This window comes from Gadus macrocephalus, chromosome 23, assembly GCF_031168955.1.
Source record: "Gadus macrocephalus chromosome 23, ASM3116895v1".
Classification (NCBI taxonomy): Eukaryota; Metazoa; Chordata; class Actinopteri; order Gadiformes; family Gadidae; genus Gadus; species Gadus macrocephalus.
The window spans coordinates 16,869,381-16,890,619 of record NC_082404.1 but is presented as its reverse complement, the minus strand read 5'-3'; the positions used below and the strand labels follow the sequence as shown (position 1 = coordinate 16,890,619).

The following is a 21,239-nucleotide window of genomic DNA, read 5'->3' as shown; positions in this document are numbered from 1 at the left end:
TGTGTCCCCACAACACCGCCACCACTGCTGCTGGTAACGGCGGTGTCTGAGTCACTGTTGTGATTTCCCTAAGTGAGACTCTGCACTTTAACCAGATTGTGAAGTGAGTGTCCCATGAAGTATCTCTCTAGCTGGATCAGCAGCATCTTAATTAAAGTATCTTCAATCCAAAGGGATTGTGATGCATTGATACATCATTAAAAATGTACGACCATTAAACTATGCCCCCAACTGAGGCGTATTTACACATGAACACACTGCTTTTATAAATTGATAATTTTCTTTTATTAAAAATACGGTCTATGAATCATGGCAGTGATTTGGTCGGCATTTAGTCCGAGTACAGCATGAACACAACTAGACTATCTGGAGAGCTGATATGATGGTAGCCTACCGTAATGGGCAGAAACACAAGCTCAACTTCATTTTGCAGTAAGAAAGCAAAACAATAAATGCTCATACAGCTCTATGACCACACAATGATAACGCAGGGGCATTCAGTTTGACGCCACTGTAAGGAAACGCAAGAAAATATACGAGATTTTCATTTTAATTACTTATGCATATTTTCACAAACCTCTGGGACGTATAAAATATATTCCACACATGTCGGAACACAATCCCACGTTGGCTCATTGTGTTACAGACAGCCGCGTCAACACAAAGCACAGACAATCTGACAACATCATCACAGATGCATGAAAAGTCTTTTTCACATGGCAACCCTTCTGTTCAGTTCTCTGGGAAGTCTTTTCAGCGATTTCCCCCTCTTCCTCCCCCCCTGCCGCCTCCACCACCTCTTCCTCCTCCGCCACCCCTACCTCTGCCTCCACCACCACCCCTACCTCCTCCCCCTCCAAACCCACCACCACCTCTTCCTCCGCCTCCACCTCTCCCTCCGCCTCCCATCGCTCTTCCTCTCCCCCCACCACCTCTGCCTCCTCCTCCTCCTCCACCTGGTTTACCTCCACCAGGCTTTCCCCCTCTACTCTTGCCCCCGCGGCCTCCTCTGCCTCCCCTGCCCCCGTCAGTCCGTCCCTTCTTGCCCTTCTTGAACCGGGCCGACGCCTCCTCCCGGTCGTCCTCCCTCATCTGTTTGTTGGTGGCCTTGGTCACGTCCATACGGGGCCTCTTGCCGTCGATCACCTTCAGGATGTCCAGCTGCTTCTGCTTCTCGCTGGAGAAGTCTCCGATGAGCGGCTGGAACTTCCTCTTCTTGCCCCCGTTCCTCTGGGGCTTCTCCTTGGGCAGGCGGTCCTGGAACTTCCCGTGGGATGCTGTGGACGCCAAGGCGACGGTGGCGGCCGTGGCGAGGTCCGCCTTGGACTGTGTGCCGGTGGGGCGAAGCTCCACGCCAGGCAACTTGATCTTCTGCGACCGGGCGATGTTCCGTAGCCGGTTGAGCTCGTTCTTCGCAACCCGCTCCCGCTTGGCGGTGTTGCGCTTCTGGAACTGGTCCTCCATGGGGTCCGCCGTCACGGGCACCTCAATCAGCCACTCCTTCGTGTCATCCTTGGCCCTCTTGAAGCCGTGGCGTCGCTTCCAGTCCTTGGCCACCTCGTCCCACACCAAGTTGGTCCTCCTCTTCTTCTGGATCCCCTTCAGCTTGGCGAACTCTTCCCATTTGGTTGGCGGTCTTGGCTTGGGAGCGGGTTTCTCTCGGGGCAATCTGGTGGACGGGGTGGGTAGTTTGACCACGATCGCCTCGTCAACCCTCTCGGTGGGTAACTTCCAGATCTCGTTGACCAGGAGCTGCGTGTTGTCCCGGGCCAGGGATCGCAGAAACTCCTCTTTCTTCTGTCCACGGAACTCACGGATGTCGATTTGGTTCTTGTCGTGTGCAAGGAGGTTGCCGATGTCGAACTCGAGTTCGAGTTCCTTCACCACGGTGATACTTTTGAGTTTCTCGGCTTCATCTTGCTCAGCCTTCGCCAACACATCCTCTATGCACGAAGCCATGTTGTTCCAGGCACGAAGCGCACACGTGCAAACGCCACCTACTGCAGAAGTACTTCCGGGTGACGCGCCGTGTGGAGACACTAGCTGAGTTCGCCACACGGGGGTGCTGTGGTACACAAAAGTAATATTCTTAGGCTTGGTTCCCCAACAGCCACATAGCAGAAAAAATGAGTAAATAAAAATATAGTATTAAAAAAATTATTAAAAATAAGTAACAGCATAGATTAAAATAATAAATAATAATAATAAAAATAAATAAATTAAGTTAGAATAATATCAACTAAGACAGTGGTAATATGTCATAATAAGTAATGAAGTGTAGTAAAGTGTAGTGTAAAGTGTAAGTTGTAGTGGGTACCAGCGCCACACGATGGTGCTGTGGTTCCATTTTTCGTTCCAAAGCGAACGTAAAGCCATGTGGCATTTTTTCCTTTTTTTAATTTACATCTTAAACTTAAGCAAAACGGGTTGCTTATTTACTTAATCGTATGTACTTACAGGATTCTTGCACTTTTTGAGTTTAATCTTTATTATTGACTGCATGTATTGATTGATTAATTGATTTTATTTGACCATTTTGATATAAAATATGAACAGCACTCGGTGTCATACATTCAAATACATAAATAGCGAGGGATCACACAATAAGGCCCGAAAGCTTATTTCCATTGTGGTCCCTATGTGTAAAGGCACATATTGTAAGTCGTTTTTTGATTAACAGTAAGCTAAACAAACGTTATGTAATAATGTGTAAATTGTATGGAACTGCGATCCGAGTCGTCTACTTTGGATTGTGTCAGGATGATGGCTGGTCTGCGCAGCCTCCCCTGGCCCGAGTCAGACTGATCGGACTCCGGTTGAACAACAGGTGAGGCTGCACACCTGTTGCACATTGAGTTATCAGCGTGCAACAGGTTGAACCAGCCGTCACGCACACGCACACGCACACACACTCAGGAAGAGATCTCCTGCATTGCAGCATGGAGCACCAGGTCATGGATTATTATCGACAAACTCTCTACAATAAACCAGTTCTATCCTCACCACTCTGCAACCTTGTGCGGGGGACTCCAGTAAAAGCCACCTAGGTGGCACGTGGCATTAATCTATTAACAGTCAAATTCATCTTTAGGATCATCAAGGAAGCACTTATAAATGTCTGCCTTTCTGTTCAATAATAATAATAAAAAACATCTCTGTTATTGGGCAAATTATCTTTAAAAGGCATAATTACTGAAATAAATGCAATGACACACCAAACCACTCATAGACAGACGTGTGTGTGGGTGTGTGTGTGTGTGTATCCTGCCAAGGTAACATCGCTGTTGGAAAAACAGGCGGCATTAACCTGTCCATTAAGTCCATTAAAAGCTACAACCTGAGAACAAAACAATTCCTATTAATACCGCCCTCAGTTCTGCCATGCAGCATACTGATGAATGATTCAGGACTGAGTGACGTAATGTGAATCAATTGGCTTGTATGATGCTAGCCTGCGAATTATTTCCTATTTTAGAAAATATCTAGGAATAACCTATAGCTCCATAAAAGTAGATGTGGACAAAGTATGGAATATTTTAATATTTTACTTGAATTTATTTTATTATTCGGTGGAGGGGTTTTGGGATGTTGTACGGGTCAAGATAATGTAAATAGTAGGGTGTTCGGTTTGGTTCCCAATTTCCCCAGTCTGCCTGCAGGCCCCCTCGAGCCTGACGCCTGAATGCATATGAATCCACTGTCAGTCGCTCTGGATTAGAGGGGTTCACAGGTCCAAAATGACACCCCCGAACCAGCGAAATTCGTTCTGAGATCAGATTGGATTGGTCATTAAAATTGCGAAACAAAAAGTGTGGTTCTATGCCTGCTGTTGAAAACATGTCTCATGTGGGAAACAACATGTAACCTAATAAAAGGAAACGGAAGTAACACAGACCTCACATGAATAGGCTACGGTGTGACGTGGCTCCTAAGCTTCTTTTGTGATATTCTATTTGAAGCATAAAGGCTCCCACCCAGCAAAACGGAGAGCAGCTTCTGTGAAAGATATCCCAAATGTAGTGACATGCTTTAAGAGGTGCACTGTGCCAGTCTTAGAGAGGTTTAACCCGAGCAGTCCACGTAACACACTGTAGACGTCTCACTTTCTTCTCTTCTCACTTTCTTCTCTTCTTTGTCCACAATTTGCATGAATGAGTCCCGGACCGATGTGGTGCTGCTAGGTCAGACCTCGCTGTATTCATTTTCTTTAAGCTTATTTCTCCCTTCAGTGAAGAAGGAACATCTTTACTTTGCGCTTTTCCTCTGCCCTGACGCAGCTGGTTTAGTTCAACGTTTCTTCACCTGACTTCACTGTCTCCTGGTTTCTTCACCTGACTTCCCTCTCTCCTGGTTTCTTCCCCTAACTTCCCTCTCTCCTGGTTTTCTTCACCTTGTTTCATTCTCTCCTGCCTGCCTTCACTCTCTCCTTGTTTCTTCAACCGACTTCACTCTCTCCCGGTTCCTTCACCTGACTTCACTGTCTCCTGGTTTCTTCACCTGACTTCCCTCTCTCCTGGTTTCTTCCCCTAACTTCCCTCTCTCCTGGTTTCTTCCCCTTGTTTCATTCTCTCCTGCCTGCCTTCACTCTCTCCTTGTTTCTTCAACCGACTTCACTCTCTCCTGGTTCCTTCACCTTACCTCACCCTCTCCTGGTTTCACAAGTTACAAAGAACTGCCATGCGTTTCTCACATGATCAGCGTTGATCGCGGGTTTCCTCGGTTCCATTAGGGTATTATTACCCATGAAGATGAACAGACCCGGGACCCTCGGTGACAGGCTGGGAACCGACCCGGACCGTGATAACCTTTACGGGTCGTGGGTCGGGTCTTGGATCCCAGGATTTGTGTGGATCCTAATCTGGATACATAAATAGTAATACTACTCATATTTCTATGTGATATATGTGTAAAAACAGAACAAATCTGTTTACTATTACAAAGTACTACTTTATGGGCCTCATAAAGTAAGAGACACACTGTATATCCGACATTACACCGGACTGATGGCACCTAGCATCTATGCTAACCAGCTAAATGGCCATCCATTCACGGAGAGTGCGTCCCTGAGGCTGAATTGACACATTCAATATCGTGAAACGTTGTCTGGTTCGCATCAGTGAACAGTGTTGGCAGTTATGCGCGACGCTCAAAATATGAGAGCAGAATATAGAAGTGACACCCGGGCAATCGGGAGTGAAAAGCCCGGTGTTCACACCAGCCTGGCCTAAATCTGAAGTGAAAAGGTGTGGAAAGAGTTTGCCTGGTCTGACTCTCGTAATCATGGGCCACGCGCCAAGTGGGTCAACTATGACATGCTCTACAAAAAGCCCACTGAAGCCGTCAATCTCTATAGAAACGTCATCCATACATTCTGTGTGGTCGGTGGGCTGTGTGGGTGCTTTTTCCCGTTGTGAATTGGTGTACACCACACAAAGCACATCAATCGAAGCTTTGCATTAACTAAAGAGGCTAGGATTCAGTCATACAATCGGCGCCCGTCGCAGCATTCTGTGCTCTGACCGGCGTTGACGGATCTCAAGGCTGGGCCTTTGTGCCGGCAAAGAAAAGACAAGACAGGAGATATGGAGCACAGCCTCTGCTGCCTCTCTGAGAGATGTAGGGTTGAGTACACTCAATTTGAGGAAAACAGAAACAGAAAATAAGATGCGAGTTATAGGCAGATGTTTTGTAACACCTGACATCATGACAGAATTGATCAAGGAGGACTCAGGATAATAGACTTCCAGCCCGGGTTATTCCAGCAGGCTTTCATCCGTGAACACCCTCTGACGCTTCTACTACATAACAATGACGATACTTACTCTGTTATTCTTCTATGTCTGCCTACTCGGGCGCTGAATAAACTCATTGCTAAAAGGACACCTCTTACACGTTCCTTCTAAAGGTTTCTTCCTTTTTCAGTTTTAGCACCTTATCTTTCCCCCTCATCATCACTTAGTGTCAGGGTTCTCTGAGACTTCATGAGCCCTCTGGTGAAGGAATTGGGATGAAGAGCAGGACAAAAACACACGGCAGGACTTTCCAATCGCATTAGGCAGCCCAGTTTCCACTGTGGGAGGGGCTAGGCTTTAAGGTCATTATACTTCTGCATAGACGGTAGAGACAGATGGGGAAGGTACGCCACAGTTTCTATGTCTCCATCGCAGTCCACAGATGTTGCTGAGGTTAAGTACACCTCTCCAAAGACGGAACTCCCCATCAAGGCCATGCACCGCCCATTTCGGTACTTCCTGCTACGCTTTCCGGTTTCACAAATGACTAGCTGAGTTGTGGAGGTTCTCATGTCTGTTCGCTTGTACGACACATCCTATTCACAAGATGAAGTTCACCAGATGTCACTGAATAAGTGACTTTTGGCAGACATGCGCCTCAGAGTCTCTGGTACAGGAGCAGAGACACAAGCGCCGACGTCGATACCCGTGGCGATCCTGGGGCGGCAGAAATATCCTCCAGACTTCAGGCCGGCGGACTCCCCCTGCGATGGGTGCTGGGCGCTGGGCTTTCTGACAGTTGGGGTCACAGTATTGATCTAAAGGTGGCATTGAGGCCCCGGAGCATCGTTTGGGTGGGTCCGTGCGATGGATCACCGCCGCTACCCGCTGGCCCTAAACTATAGCCGGCTCCACAGGACCCTACTTAAGCCTGGGAAGGACAAACCAGCACAGAAGCTTTAAGTATCTCTTTTAATATGTTTTCTTGTTTATGTCTTTGAGTGCACGGTTGTGAAACACATAACCCTTGTTGTGTCACGCTAATGAGCTCGTTTTGGGTCGGAATCTTGTTTATTTTGAGTAGCAATGTGTACGATAGACCAAAAGTAAAGAATCAAAATCGTTCGAGGGTCGGGTCCCCCGAGAGTTTAGTTCCCCCCCCTCACTTCAGCGATACAATTACCGTGTGGAAGATCATATAACGACAAAGAACCAGGTTTAAAATAGAACCGACGCTGACCCCTTTAAGGGTGTTAGCTAGTGTGGGGCAGCCGCCCTGATCCCGCCTGCACGGCCCGCCCACTTATTTATTCAAGTTATGCTCAGATCCATCAGGCCGTGAATCACCCCACATGAATCCCTGCGTGCGCGCGCGGCCGCCCCGGGGCTCTGAGGGTCGTGGTCGTGGTGTTTTGTTTGTTTGTCGTCGGATGCAAATGTTATCCCATCGTGTCTCCATATATGGGTCTTCCCCCTATTACACTTACTTCCACGTTCTGGTGTTCTGCACCAATGACATCGCCCATGATGACATTAGGGTGTTGAATAACGCCGTAAAGGCTGTTGTTTTGAATAATACTCTGTGCTGTTTTTGTCATTGAGTAGAGGGTTATCCAAACGAATCAAAGTGACGCACAGTGAATCTAGCTGCATGTCATGAAGTTAAAGGCCCTTAATAACGGCTTTTGTACATGTTGCACGTTAACAGAGCACAGCGGTCTCCTGGGTCAGTAAGACCTCGTTCCTCGCTGCCAGACCCCATGAGCACCCCCCCCCCCCCCCCATCTCTGTACCCCACGCAGCACTCCCAGGGTTTGGCACCGGGCCCCCGGTCTTTCACTGTGTAGACAAGGGAGGGGGGGGGGGGAGGGATGTAAATCTTGGAGAATCCGCTCAGGGGCTCCACATCGGTGCTCCGGAGTCTGTTTATAGTGCTGTTGTCTCGTGTGCCCCGCGGCGACGCATGTCTTCACACTCACTGGGATGTTCACGGCCCTACGTCATAGAAGACGTGGAAAACAGATGGAAGATACACAAGGGCCAAACCTGGTGTTATGTCACCTCGGATCCAGCGAGCATACTTTTTTATAGTTTTGTGGCAGAACTTCTGCTGGGTCGACGGAACACGATGGAACTGCAAGGGGCGGAGCCACACCTGGTTACCTGTTTGGGAGATGTTCTACAAAAGAACACACGCTTGCGTGAGTGGATGATCTCACAGGGGTGGCCACTTCCATCTTCTGTCGCGCTGGTTGTTTGTCGTACGGTTGGGATGGATCCATAGTGTCTCCAGCCTCCCTAGGATAGACAGAGGAAAATACCACCATTCAAGTTCTTTGAGGACTTCGGGATAAAGAGAGTTCTGATTGGCCCCAAGTAAGAGGGTTTGATGGGCCTGATTGATCTTTTGCTCATAAGTCTAGGTGCACATTAGCACATAATTAGGGCGATGTTGAACCTAATGAATGTGGACAGGCGGGATTCCCTGAGGGAAACATACACTCCATTCAGGGAGAGAGAGAGAGAGAGAGAGAGAGAGAGAGAGAGAGAGAGAGAGAGAGAGAGAGAGAGAGAGAGAGAGAGAGAGAGAGAGGATTCACGTGACCCACACGCTGTCAACCAGTTGGTTGAAATCGACCCTACACATGTTTCGGTTCACGATGGATTTGAGTGACTTCCATTATCTTAGCGACGAGTGCGTCGTCGCATGAGAAGCAGAAGCTCAATTAGCCAAAGTGAGGACATACCCTTCACCGGCTGCGGAGAGGATGAAAAATATACACACAGGATGGCTTTTAGTGTGGAAGTGCTTCTCAGCCCGATGCTCCCGTATTATCTGACAGCAACCGAGCAGAAGGAACAGGAGGGAAGGAACGTAAAAAAAGAGTGAAATTCTTTGGCGTTAAATCTGCATTCAGATGAGTAAGAAATTGGCCTTTTGAAACGGTGGAGAGACTACATGTGCATCGCCTGAATCTCCCCACAGGCGAGAAGGCATCTCAGGCCTACAATCCATCCCCTTTAAAGCACAGCCTCTGTCGTCAACCAGCCAACCAGCTCGTCAAACCAGCTCGTCAAACCAGCTCGTCAAACCAGCTCATCAAACCAGCTTGTCAAACCAGGCCCTCAAACCAGCTCCTCAAACCAGCTCATCAAACCAGGGCCTCAAACCAGCTCCTCAAACCAGCTCATCAAACCAGGCCCTCAAACCAGCTCCTCAAACCAGCTCATCAAACCAGGCCCTCAAACCAGGCCCTCAAACCAGCTCCTCAAACCAGCTCATCAAACCAGGCCCTCAAACCAGCTCCTCAAACCAGCTCATCAAACCAGGCCCTAAAACCAGCTCCTCAAACCAGCTCATCAAACCAGGCCCTCAAACCAGCTCCTCAAACCAGCTCATCAAACCAGGCCCTCAAACCAGCTCATCAAACCAGCTCATCAAACCAGGCCCTAAAACCGGCTCCTCAAACCAGCTCATCAAACCAGGCCCTCAAACCAGCTCCTCAAACCAGCTCATCAAACCAGGCCCTCAAACCAGCTCCTCAAACCAGCTCATCAAACCAGGCCCTCAAACCAGCTCCTCAAACCAGCTCATCAAACCAGGCCCTCAAACCAGCTCCTCAAACCAGCTCATGAAACCAGGCCCTCAAACCAGCTCCTCAAACCAGCTCATCAAACCAGGCCCTCAAACCAGCTCCTCAAACCAGCTCATCAAACCAGGCCCTCAAACCAGCTCCTCAAACCAGCTCATCAAACCAGGCCCTCAAACCAGCTCATCAAACCAGCTCATCAAACCAGGCCCTCAAACCAGCTCATCAAACCAGCTCATCAAACCAGGCCCTCAAACCAGCTCCTCAAACCAGCTCATCAAACCAGCTCCTCAAACCAGCTCCTCAAACCAGCTCATCAAACCAGGCCCTCAAACCAGCTCCTCAAACCAGCTCATCAAACCAGGCCCTCAAACCAGCTCCTCAAACCAGCTCATCAAACCAGCTCATCAAACGTTGGAGAGGATTTCTCCTGCTCAATGTATCAATGCGACCCATCGTTCTGCACTCAGCACTGTGAGATCGCTCAGGGGGAAAGGCAGAGGGGATCTGAACATGATGCCAACAGGCTCAGGGAGAGATGGGGGGGCTGGCGTCCTCATGCTCTATTGGGTGCAGAGCATTTAAAAGAAATCAAATATATCATAATAGAGATTGGCAGCTGTCAGGTGTGGTCGTCATACCTGTCTGTCATCTACCATCCACTTTGCAAACTATTCTTCGTCCTCTGCTTCACTGTGCAATCATCATCATCATTATTGCCATCATCATCATCGTTTCATCATCATCATCATCATCATAATCATCATCATCATCGCCATCACCCCAACCACCACCACCTCCACCACCACCACCACCTCCACCACCATCATCACCCCCACCACCACCTCCACCACCATCATCACCCCCACCACCACCACCACCACCATCATCACCCCCACCACCACCACCACCACCACCTCCACCACCATCATCACCCCAACAACCCATACCACCACCACCACCACCACCACCACCATCACCCCCACCACCATTATCCTCATTACCATCCAACCAAGCGAAGTGCACGAACCAAACTTGCAGTAAAGTGACTTTGGCGTGCTCGGGGGGTGGGGGGGGGAGCTTACGTCAGCCTCGGCGGCCGGGGGGGGGGGGAGCGCTGAGGAACAATACTAATCAGCCCAGAGCAGGAGTCACCTTGCTGCGGTTCGCCTCTCTGCTGTCTCCCGCCGCTGGCAGGTTGTCAACCTGCGTACCGCCTCATCTGACGTCAAACTCCAAATCAAACAGGGGGGAGGAGGGGGGGGGGGGGGGGGGGGGGGGGGGGCGGTCTGAGGGGGACGTCTTTCGGGGCGTGACGGGATTTTCCGCTCCGAAGCGATCGCTTACAGTCGTCCGAACACCATCACTCTGAGGTCGGTCGTGTTCCTCATTCAGATTGAGGCTGTTTGTGTTCGTGTTGATCGGCCTTCTTACAGTCGCCAGGTGGCATGAGTGGGTTCACAGAATGTACTTGTGTTGAGGCACCCAACACACACGCACACACACACACACACACACACACACACACACACACACACACACACACACACACACACACACACACACAGTAATGAGATTACTTTACTCCTCTGTGCACATGGTTCAGCGTGTAAACCAACGATCCGATCGGCGCGTCGCCCAAACTCTTTATCTGGGAGCCCCTGGCTGCAGAGGGGATGACTCAGACCCCGGGGGCTTCATCTCATGTCTGTGTGGCCGCGTGGAGCCCCGCGTGTGGAGTGCACCGTCCAGGAGTCCCCGGGGGGCCCTGGTCAAACCCAGCGATGCCGGGGCTGGCCTTCTGTCTCCTGCCTCTCAGCACGTTTAGAAAGAGACGGCCAGGCCAAGCGACGCTCGACCGCGCACCCCCTGGGCGCCTGCCGCGACGACCCAGCCAGGCGGCGGTGGCGTGGGACGAGGAGCCAGCCATGGAGCCATGATGCGATCGCCGGAGCGCTCGGCGATGCAGAACGGAGGATCAGGAGCTGAGAGGAGACGAGGATACGAGGAGAGAGGAGACGAGGAGAGGAGGAGACGAAGAGAGAGGAGAGGAGGAGAGGAGGAGACGAGGAGACGAGGAGAGGAGGAGAGAGGAGACGAAGAGAGACGAGGAGAGAGGAGACGAGGAGACGAGGAGAGAGGCCGTGGAAGAAGAACAATGTTACGTTGAAACATGCATCAGTGTTTGTGTGTCTGTGCACACCCACACCTGTGCACAGACACACACACACTTACTCAAACCCATAGGCATACACATAAGTGCACGAACATAAACACAGACACTCTCACTCACTCACACACACACACACACACACACACACACACACACACACACACACACACACACACACACACACACACACACACACACACACACACACACACACACACACACACACGTAAACCAACTAATATGTCCGGGTTTCCCCCCTAGTTGTGCAGTACCAGTAATTGATGTCCAAATTAGCATTGGCAGAGTGCTCCCTCATGTAATTAATGTTTACCTAGCCGTGGCAAATGGGACTCCTAGAAGCTCCAGGGCCGGGGGTCAGGCCGCCCAGGGAAGCCCATCCTCAGTGCTCCTGCGTGGGCAGCATCGTGGAGGAACGGTCCGGTGAGCTGGAGCCATCCGGAGCCATCGACATGGAAATACCACAAGCCTACACCGCTCACTTTGGTTCTCTCACTCTCTTTAAATGTAACTTGAGTTCTCTCACTCTCTTTGTAGATAACTTTGGTTCTCTCACTCTGTTTAAAGATAACTTTGGTTCTCTCACTCTGTTTAAAGATAACTTTGGTTCTCTCACTCTGTTTGAAGATAACTTTGGATCTCTCACTCTCTTTAAATGTAACTTGAGTTCTCTCACTCTCTTTGTACATAACTTTGGTTCTCTCACTCTCTTTGTAGATAACTTTGGTTCTCTCACTCTGTTTGAAGATAACTTTGGATCTCTCACTCTGTTTGAAGATAACTTTGGATCTCTCACTCTGTTTGAAGATAACTTTGGATCTCTCACTCTCTTTATGGACCAATGGTACTGACTGTGGATCATTACAATAACAACGTCAATGTTCCACCTCACCTCAACTCAAACAGAATATGATTGTATTGATACTTTTCTTTTTATAATTCATGTCCCTTCAAATACCCTAGAAAGTACAGGTGATAATTCTAAAGGTTTATGAAAATAATCAAACAGCACTCAATCACAAGACAATCGCAGTGGAATTCAATTTAGATTAAGAGTTATAAATGCAAATGAGCTGAGGATTGTGAATAGAATGACGTCTTCTTAATTGTGATGGATATTAAAAGCTCTTTCCCAGCTCAAAGCGTAATAAGAATCATCTCTGTTTGATGTAATGGTTGATCATATGATTTTTTATAATGATAAACACTACATTACAATTCTTTTAACCAATGAAAAGTTACACATTGAAGATTTGACTTTATGAACTAAGCGTGTTTAGGAAGTGTACTTTAAAAAAATTTGTGATGATTGTTTGAGTTGTATCTCATTAACACCCTTTTATCATTCAATATATTGGTTCAGAACATTTGTATTATAGTGCATTAAGCCTAATAGTCAAATAGACTTTGTATCTTCTGCTAATTATTAACAATGGCTTAATTGGGTTCAGTCAGTGAGTATGTATGAAAAGTGCATCTGTTTTCTTCATCTTTCCACAACACCTTCCTTCACCCGAGTCCCTATTACACACAGAGGATTGACTCAACCAAAAGATGTCTGACAAGACATGTTATATCATTGTAAACAATGTTATCTTTGTATAAAATGTTATGACATTTTATCTATAGATATATATATATATATATAGAACAATGACTGCAACGCAATAACAGTCACCGCAAGTCACTTTGAATGAAAGCATCTGATAAATGACTATAAATACACAGCAGATATCATCCAAACTCTCTCTCTCTCTCTCTCTCTCTCTCTCTTCCCCCCCCTCTCTCTCTCTCTCTCTCTCTCTCTCTCTCTCTCTCTCTCTCTCTCTCTCTCTCTCTCTCTCTCTCTCTCTCTCTCTCTCTCTCCCCCCCTCTCTCTCTCTCTCTCTCTCTCTCTCTCTCTCTCTCTCTCTCTCTCTCTCTCTCTCTCTCTCTCTCTCTCTCTCTCTCTCTCTCTCTCTCTCTCTCTCTCTCTCTCTCTCTCTGTATATGTGTGTATATATATGGAGCAGTGCAGTGTGTGGTGATGCGCTCTGGTTTGATGTGTGACGACAGTGTCTGATGCTGCCTGGCTGATTGCATTACTTTTATACGGCCGGTTCACTAGATTTATCCCAGGTCTCCAGGCCCATTCATAAATCCTGACCATTCACTTAAATTAAACCGCAAACACACATACCCCACCACACACACACACACACACACACACACACACACACACACACACACACACACACACACACACACACACACACACACACACACACACACACACACACACATCTAAACACGTACACACACAAACACACACGCACGTGCATCTGAACACACACACACACACACACACACACAGGCATGCATCTAAACACGTACACACACAAACACACACGCACGTGCATCTGAACACACACACACACACACACACACACACACACACACACACACACACACACACACACACACACACACACACACACACACACACACACACACACACACACACACACACACACACAATATGGCCTCTTGGGACATCGTTTCATCCCCCGGGCCAGCGGGGTTGAGATGAGAGATGTTTCAGGGGAGGTGTGTGAAGGCAGGATACGTGCGATGCAGAATCCAATATCTCCATTTTCTTCCTTAAACGTTTTCCATGTTTTCCATGTTCCATGTTCCGTGTCGATTAGCTAAGACCTAAAAATGTCCTTCACCTACGTTTTTACCGAACTTATGTTTTTATATGCTCTCTGAGAACGACATTCAAAAGTATGAAATCCCCTCTAAAGAAATCTGTTAGTTGTCAGTGCTTTGCACTTGGTTCTATGAACATCCTGACTGCATCGACAGCGATACATTGTTGTTTCTCCTCCTTCTGTCAAATGTACTCATTGTAAGTTAAATGCCCTAAACGTAAATGTAAAGTTAAGTCGTAATAGGAAATACCATAAACAATAAGCACTTGAACATAGAAACCAGTATTTCTTCCACCTCACTAACATCCAGAGGTTGCCTCTCGGTTTCCTTAATTACTCGCTGACGGACGCTCACTCAAGCCTCAGACATCGCCTTGCCTCACTGGGCTCCATCTTGTGTATGTGGCGGAGGAAATGCTCTCTATTATATAAGCTATTATGGGATGGAAAATCCCATCTTAAGTGGTGTGTGTTATTGCACATCGCCGGGTTAGAGCATTAGACTACCCTCAGTGGAGCGTGACCTTTGAACTATGACCTTTGAGACAAGAGAGGACCGTTCCTGGAGAATTGGCTCTTGTAGACCAATTGAAAGCGGTTTGCGGAGAGCATGTTAGCGATGTCACTCAGGTAATTAGCACAAGCCGGATGCCCAAGAGGAAGGTGATCGGACCATGTGGGCTCGCTTTGCAAGACTGGCTCTTTGTTAGCATCTGTTGCATAACAAACATTACCGTACCGTTGAATACTGTGGACACGAGCTAACAAGGTTCAAAAGGTCAACAAGATTTAGAGTGAAATCTATACCGTAGAAACCAGTTACAAACATACACCTGCTTTAAAACAAGACTACTGGTATTTCAATCTTCTTTGATGGCCATGTTTGTATTCTTAAAAGTTTGGTCGCAGAAGATGAGATTGCCTGCTTCTCTTTGGTGGGCTGGACCACTTCCCTCCGCCTGGCTTAATATAAAAACACATCAACCTCTGAATCAAAGCTGTTACAGAAGGGCCGGACAGATGAAGGAGGAGCGAAGCTATGGCCGACGCGCAGAGGTTCTGCTTGTTACCTTCACCGCAGACCGAGCGAGATTGGAATAATGGAAGAATCAAAGTTGAGCACGCGTTTGTCGAGATTCGTCGCTCGTTACTTCTAAAGACTTACGGGAACGGAATAGCGTTTGTCTGAGTCTTTTGCCTGTTGTCGTCCGAATCACATGAGGAGCAAAAAAAACTGTAGGCAATTCGAAGAGTGTAAAATGGTTTCCCCTTCATTAAGTTGAAGCGTTTCACATCAACGCACTTTGGTGGCCTATATCGCAGAATTCCGCTTTAGTTTTGCGAAATTTAACAACATTGTTCTTGGATTGCCCTCAGATGACTGCTGCACTCAAAGGGGTTTTCAAAATGTAGTGAAATTGGCTGACGTTTTGGTGAAATTATTGTGTCCTAGATTCTTCCCAACGTGGCAATCTTTTCACCTTGCTGCTTGCCGCAGAGTGAAGATGAACATCAACAGCTTGAAGGAAGTATTGAAAACATTATGGTTTGGTAAAGTATGTAAAACACTATCAAAATAATGTCTTTAAGCAAATAAATTACCTAATACTTATTTTATCACATGGGAAGAGGGACGGATTCAGGATAATACACTTATTTAATGTTTCACATTTTCAAAGCTAGGCTTTTATTTGCATGTCATATACATGTCAAATCTATTTTGGAACACTATCCGACAACGTACTGTATTACATTTGCATTCTCATCCGAGTTTTGCTAGATTATTATACAATATCTGCTCTTTCAGCGTCATCGATTAAAATATTTTTCTCTGTACAGTCGTGTCTTTTTCGAGCCACGGCAGCGTTCCTTGTTTTAAACCAGTGGGTTTCACAGGCTGTCAAACCGTGACAATAACACCACTACAAATCCACCAGCAACAATATATGAATAGAAACCCATTTATAGATCCCTCTCCATTCATGCTTTCCCATCATCTGGTTAACTAATCCCGGGGGGGGGGGGGGGGGTCTTTATATCCGTGCATCAACAGAAAGACAGGGAGAAGGAGGGGCATGTTCCCAAGATAGAAAGAAAACAAACGCTGGGAATAATCACAATAAGTGTGTTTGATGCTTGAATGCTTCAAATATGCTCCAAATGCTTCCTAATGTCAGACCAGTGCTGTGACCTTTTATAATCTACAGTGGAGAAACCACAGCTCTCAGCTCGGAGAAGACGACAAAGCAAGATGTCAAATGTTTCAGTGTTTTAAGTCCCTCGTGGGTTAAGATGGACAGACCTTAAGTCTGACAGGTCCTTAAGGGGATAAAAACGTCTCCGAAAGATGTACTCAAACAAATCCCATACTGGCTGAAACCTGTTTATAGGCAAAGCTGTAAGGGGGAAGTATTGTACATAAAGCATGCAGGGGTGGCATTAAACAACAGATTGTCCCACTTATTGTTTCAAGACTAGCATTTGTGAATGAAGGTTGATGATTCATTTATTTAAAGCATAATGTATGCATTTGCCAAATCATGGATTTACATTGTCCATTTAACTACTCTTTATTTATCCAACACTTATCCAAAGTGACTCATGACTCGATCATTCAGGTCAAAGGTCATGAAGAAGCAGTTGTTTTGCTCCAGGACGCCTGTTGGTACAGGTTAGTCGATTAGGTTAGCACAGTTCTTAGCCTCTTCGCTAATTATGATTTGTTTCGCATTCAGAGCTTAAGGGCTGATGATGGTCCGACGTTCGTTTAAATCAAGGGGGTTACGGACCCCTTACGTCCTTGCGGACCCTCCTTGCGTCCAACGCCAGGGCCAGACGTGCGCCTCCCAAAAATGTTAACCTTCCATCGAGGCGACGCAGCAGCAACGGGCTGTGAAAAAACCGACGCAGAACCATAAAGGTTCACGCCTGCGTCGAAGCGTCCGCGTGGTCGTTTGCGTTGCGTGACGTGGGACCATAATCAGCCCTTAACAGGACGAGAGAGCTAACCATAGAGAGCTTCAACGTGAGTTCACACACAGGCTAGCACCGAGGGGGGGCGGGGCTTCCTCCTCACCGGTCAGAGAGGAACAGTGTTCCTCTCTGTGTGCCAGTTTGTCATCATTGAACATGTTGGTGACACCGATGTTAGGCACACTCTCACTCTCCATCTTCACAGGGACGGGCTGGGGTCCCCAGAGACCCTGTGTCTGTGTGTGTGTGTGTGTGTGTGTGTCTGTGTGTGTGTGTGTGTGTGTGTGTGTGTGTGTGTGTGTTTATATGTGTGTGTGTGTGTGTGTTTTTATGTGTGTGTATGTGTGTGTGTCTTTGTGTATGTGTTTTTTGTGTGTGTGCTTGAGTGTGTGTGTGTGTGTGTGTGTATGTCTATGTGCTTATCTATATGCTTGCGTGCATTCTTGCCAGTCTGTGTGTGCGTGCGTGTGTGCATGTGTGTGTGTGTCTGTGTTTGTGTTTGTCGTGTGTGTGTGTGTGTGTGTGTAGACAGCAGCCATCTCTTTGATCATCAGAATACCGGCTGATCCCAAACAGGACAAGACTGCCTTGTCTCTCCTTTAGAGGGGGGGGGGGGGGAGAGGGGGAGGGGAGGGGAGGAGGAGGGGAGGAGGAGAGGAGTGGGGGAGGAGGAGAGGAGGGGAGGAGGGGAGGAGGAGGAGAGGAGGGGAGGAGGGGAGGAGGGGAGGAGGAGGAGAGGAGGGGGAGGAGGGGAAGAGGGGAGAGGGGGAGGAGGGGAGAGGGAGAGGAGGAGGAGGAGGAGGAGAGGAGGGGAGAGGGAGAGAAGGAGGAGGAGGAGGGGAGGAGGAGGAGGGGAGGAGGAGGAGGAGGGGATGAGGAGGGAGGAGGAGGAGGGGATGAGGAGGAGGAGGGGAGGAGAGGCCGAGGCAGCGGGGCTGGGGTCTGAGAGGAGGAGCACACACCCAGGGTCCACGCCGCATCCCCCGGGGAACTCCGGCTAATCGTCCCCGGTGGTGTTTGTCCCAGCGTCTGTCTCTCCGTCCGCCGCGCCGCCGTGAGTCCACTGATCAATCGCAAAAAAAACAAAACAGGTTGCTGCGGCAACCGTCGTTATCGCAATTAATCGCCGGGCTGTTATTGTTCGGCCCCTCTGACGTTCGCGCCGTCGAGCGATGCAACCGATTGGTCTCGGCTCGTCGTGGTGGTGACGCCGCGGTGGAGATAGACACGGCGCCCGTGTCAAAGGTCGCGGCTTTACCCATCATGCATCGGGAGAATTGTGACTAAATATAAATAAACTAAATTGTAATATTTCTGTACGATTTTTGCACGTCAATCATGGCCCCCATGCACTCCATCCCTGGTCGATGTGGCCCGGGAAAGGATGTCTGGGGGCCCCCTGCGAGAGCTGCTGCCCCCGCGACCCGACCCCGGATAAGCAGATTGAAGATGAGATGAGGTGGGTGCAATTGAATTGAATTGAATTGATTTGAATTGAAGAGAAATTAATTGGATTGAATTGAACTTAATTAAAATCCATTTGATTGAGGTGGACTCCCTGCTCCCGCACCCCGCCCACCGTGAAGGCTCCGTTGTGGATCTACGTCACCGAGAAGTTTCCCCTGCCTCACCCATCTCATTCCTGGGATGACTTGAATGGTGGAGGACTGGGGGGGACCGGCGTGGGGTGGGGGGGGGGGGGTGATGGGAAGAGGAGCCGACACCAGTAGTCCAGGAGCGATGGCGTCGGCGTCGGCGGCGGGCTTCTATTCGTGTCGGGCAGCGTGTGTTCCGGTGGGGTCCTGTGATGGGGGCTGACAGCTCCCCCCCCGGAGGAGCGGAAAACACAGGAAATTAAACACGTTTTAGAATGGATAAAAATGACAACTTCTGTACCGTGTGTAAAGATGAAAAGGTATATACGTTTTTGTAGGGCTATTATATCTAGATATAAACCACGAGCTATGTGTATCTAAATACACAGAACTATTGTATCTATTATCTCTGCCTATATTATATCTAGATAAACACATAGAGCTATTATATCTAGATAAACACATAGAGCTATTATATCTAGATAAACACATAGAGCTATTATATCTAGATAAACACATAGAGCTATTATATCTAGATAAACACATAGAGCTATTATATCTAGATGTACACGTATAGCTATAATATCTAGATAAACACATAGAGCTATAATATCTAGATATACACATAGAGCTATTATATCTAGATAAACACATAGAGCTATTATATCTAGATAAACACATAGAGCTATTATATCTAGATAAACACATAGAGCTATTATATCTAGATATACACATAGAGCTATTATATCTAGATATACACATAGAGCTATTATATCTAGATAAACACATAGAGCTATTATATCTAGATAAACACATAGAGCTATTATATCTAGATAAACACATAGAGCTATTATATCTAGATAAACACATAAAGCTATTATATCTAGATAAACACATAGAGCTATTATATCTAGATTAAATAGCTATACACATATAGCTATTTAATCTAGATAAAAACATAAGGCTATTATATATATATATACATATACTTAGAGCTATTATATCTAGAAATATATACATATAACTATTATATATAGATAAACACATATAGCTATTATATCTAGATATACCAATAGAGTTATTATAGGTAAATATAGTTATTATATCTAGATGTACACATATTTTTTATTTTTTTTATGTACACATAGAGCTAGTACATCTGACCACATAGAGCTGTTGAATGTAGATATACGTAGAGCTATTATATCTAGATATACAAATAGAGCTATACATCTAGATAATTGACAATAATTCGCCAAAGGCGAATTGAATAGTGGGGAATAGCATATAGTAGGGCTATTCCCCACGATCCACAGAGCCTGAAATGAATTATTGTTGCAGTATATACTACACATGAACCCTCTAAAAATAAACAAGATAACAGTTTTTGCCGGGATTTATTTGTTTTTATTAGCGATGTATTTGTTTTTATTAGCGTGACGAGACGACCGTCAAACAATATCCCGAGTTTGAGATCTCAATCGCGTTAGCGAACCAATCCAATGGCCATTTTAGGAGGTTCACGTTCACATGTAGCATATACTAAACATGGATATAAGCCTGTCGTCTCCTCCCTGGGTCTTCCTGGGTGGACTCTGTGTTGTGAGAGCAGGCTGGGAGGACATTCAGGGAGGATTTCACTCCTCTGAGTCTGAGTCCACCGGGGAAACCTCATTCTCCTCGCCTGGCCCGGACGCCGTGACCCCCTGAGTGGGAACCCCTGCTTTACCTTTGAAGGATTATTCCTCCGTTAAAGGATTCCTTTTTGAACAGAGACAGAGAGAGAGGGAGAGGGAGAGGGAGAGGGAGAGAGAGAGAGAGAGAGAGAGAGACAGAGAGAGAGAGAGGGAGAGAGGGAGAGGGAGAGGGAGAGGGAGAGACAGAGAGAGAGACAGGGAGAGAGAGAGAGAGAGAGAGAGAGAGAGAGAGAGAGAGAGAGAGAGAGAGAGACAGAGAGAGAGAGAGAGAGAGAGAGAGAGAGAGAGAGAGAGAGAGAGAGAGAGAGAGAGACAGAGAGAGAGAGAGACGGGTGGGTTGGCGGAGACTGACACCAGAGACAGACTCCCTGGAAAGAAGGGGCGTGGCTCGAGTGTGTGAGGCTGGGGGAGGCTGGCTGATGGAAGCTGGGTGGGGGAGGCTGGCTGGGGGAGGCTGGGTGGGTGGGTGGGGGTGAGGCTGGGTGGGTGGGTGAGGCTGGGCGGGTGGGTGGGGGTGAGGCTGGGTGGGTGGGTGAGGCTGGGCGGGTGGGTGGGGGTGAGGCTGGGTGGGTGGGTGGGGGTGAGGCTGGGTGGGTGGGGGTGGGGGTGAGGCTGGGTGGGTGGGTGGGGGTGAGGCTGGGTGGGTGGGGGTGGGGGTGAGGCTGGGTGGGTGGGTGGGGGTGAGGCTGGGCGGGTGGGTGGGGGTGAGGCTGGGTGGGTGGGTGGGGGTGAGGCTGGGCGGGTGGGTGGGGGTGAGGCTGGGTGGGT

At 47.9% G+C, this 21,239-nt stretch overlaps 1 protein-coding gene across 1 annotated transcript; it reads right to left on the bottom strand.

The window, feature by feature from the left end:
- Positions 1-537: 537 nt before the first annotated feature.
- On the bottom strand, positions 538-2,050 carry rrs1 (ribosome biogenesis regulator 1 homolog). The gene has a single exon (XM_060045359.1). It carries the CDS (start codon positions 1,957-1,959, stop codon positions 754-756), a length of 1,206 nt encoding a protein of 401 aa, XP_059901342.1. The 5' UTR covers positions 1,960-2,050; the 3' UTR covers positions 538-753.
- Between the last annotated feature and the right edge of the window lie 19,189 nt (positions 2,051-21,239).

Bases quoted from the DNA above. Each gene is read 5' to 3' on its own strand.
- rrs1 (XM_060045359.1), bottom strand. From the start codon at position 1,959: ATGGCTTCGTGCATAGAGGATGTGTTGGCGAAGGCTGAGCAAGATGAA.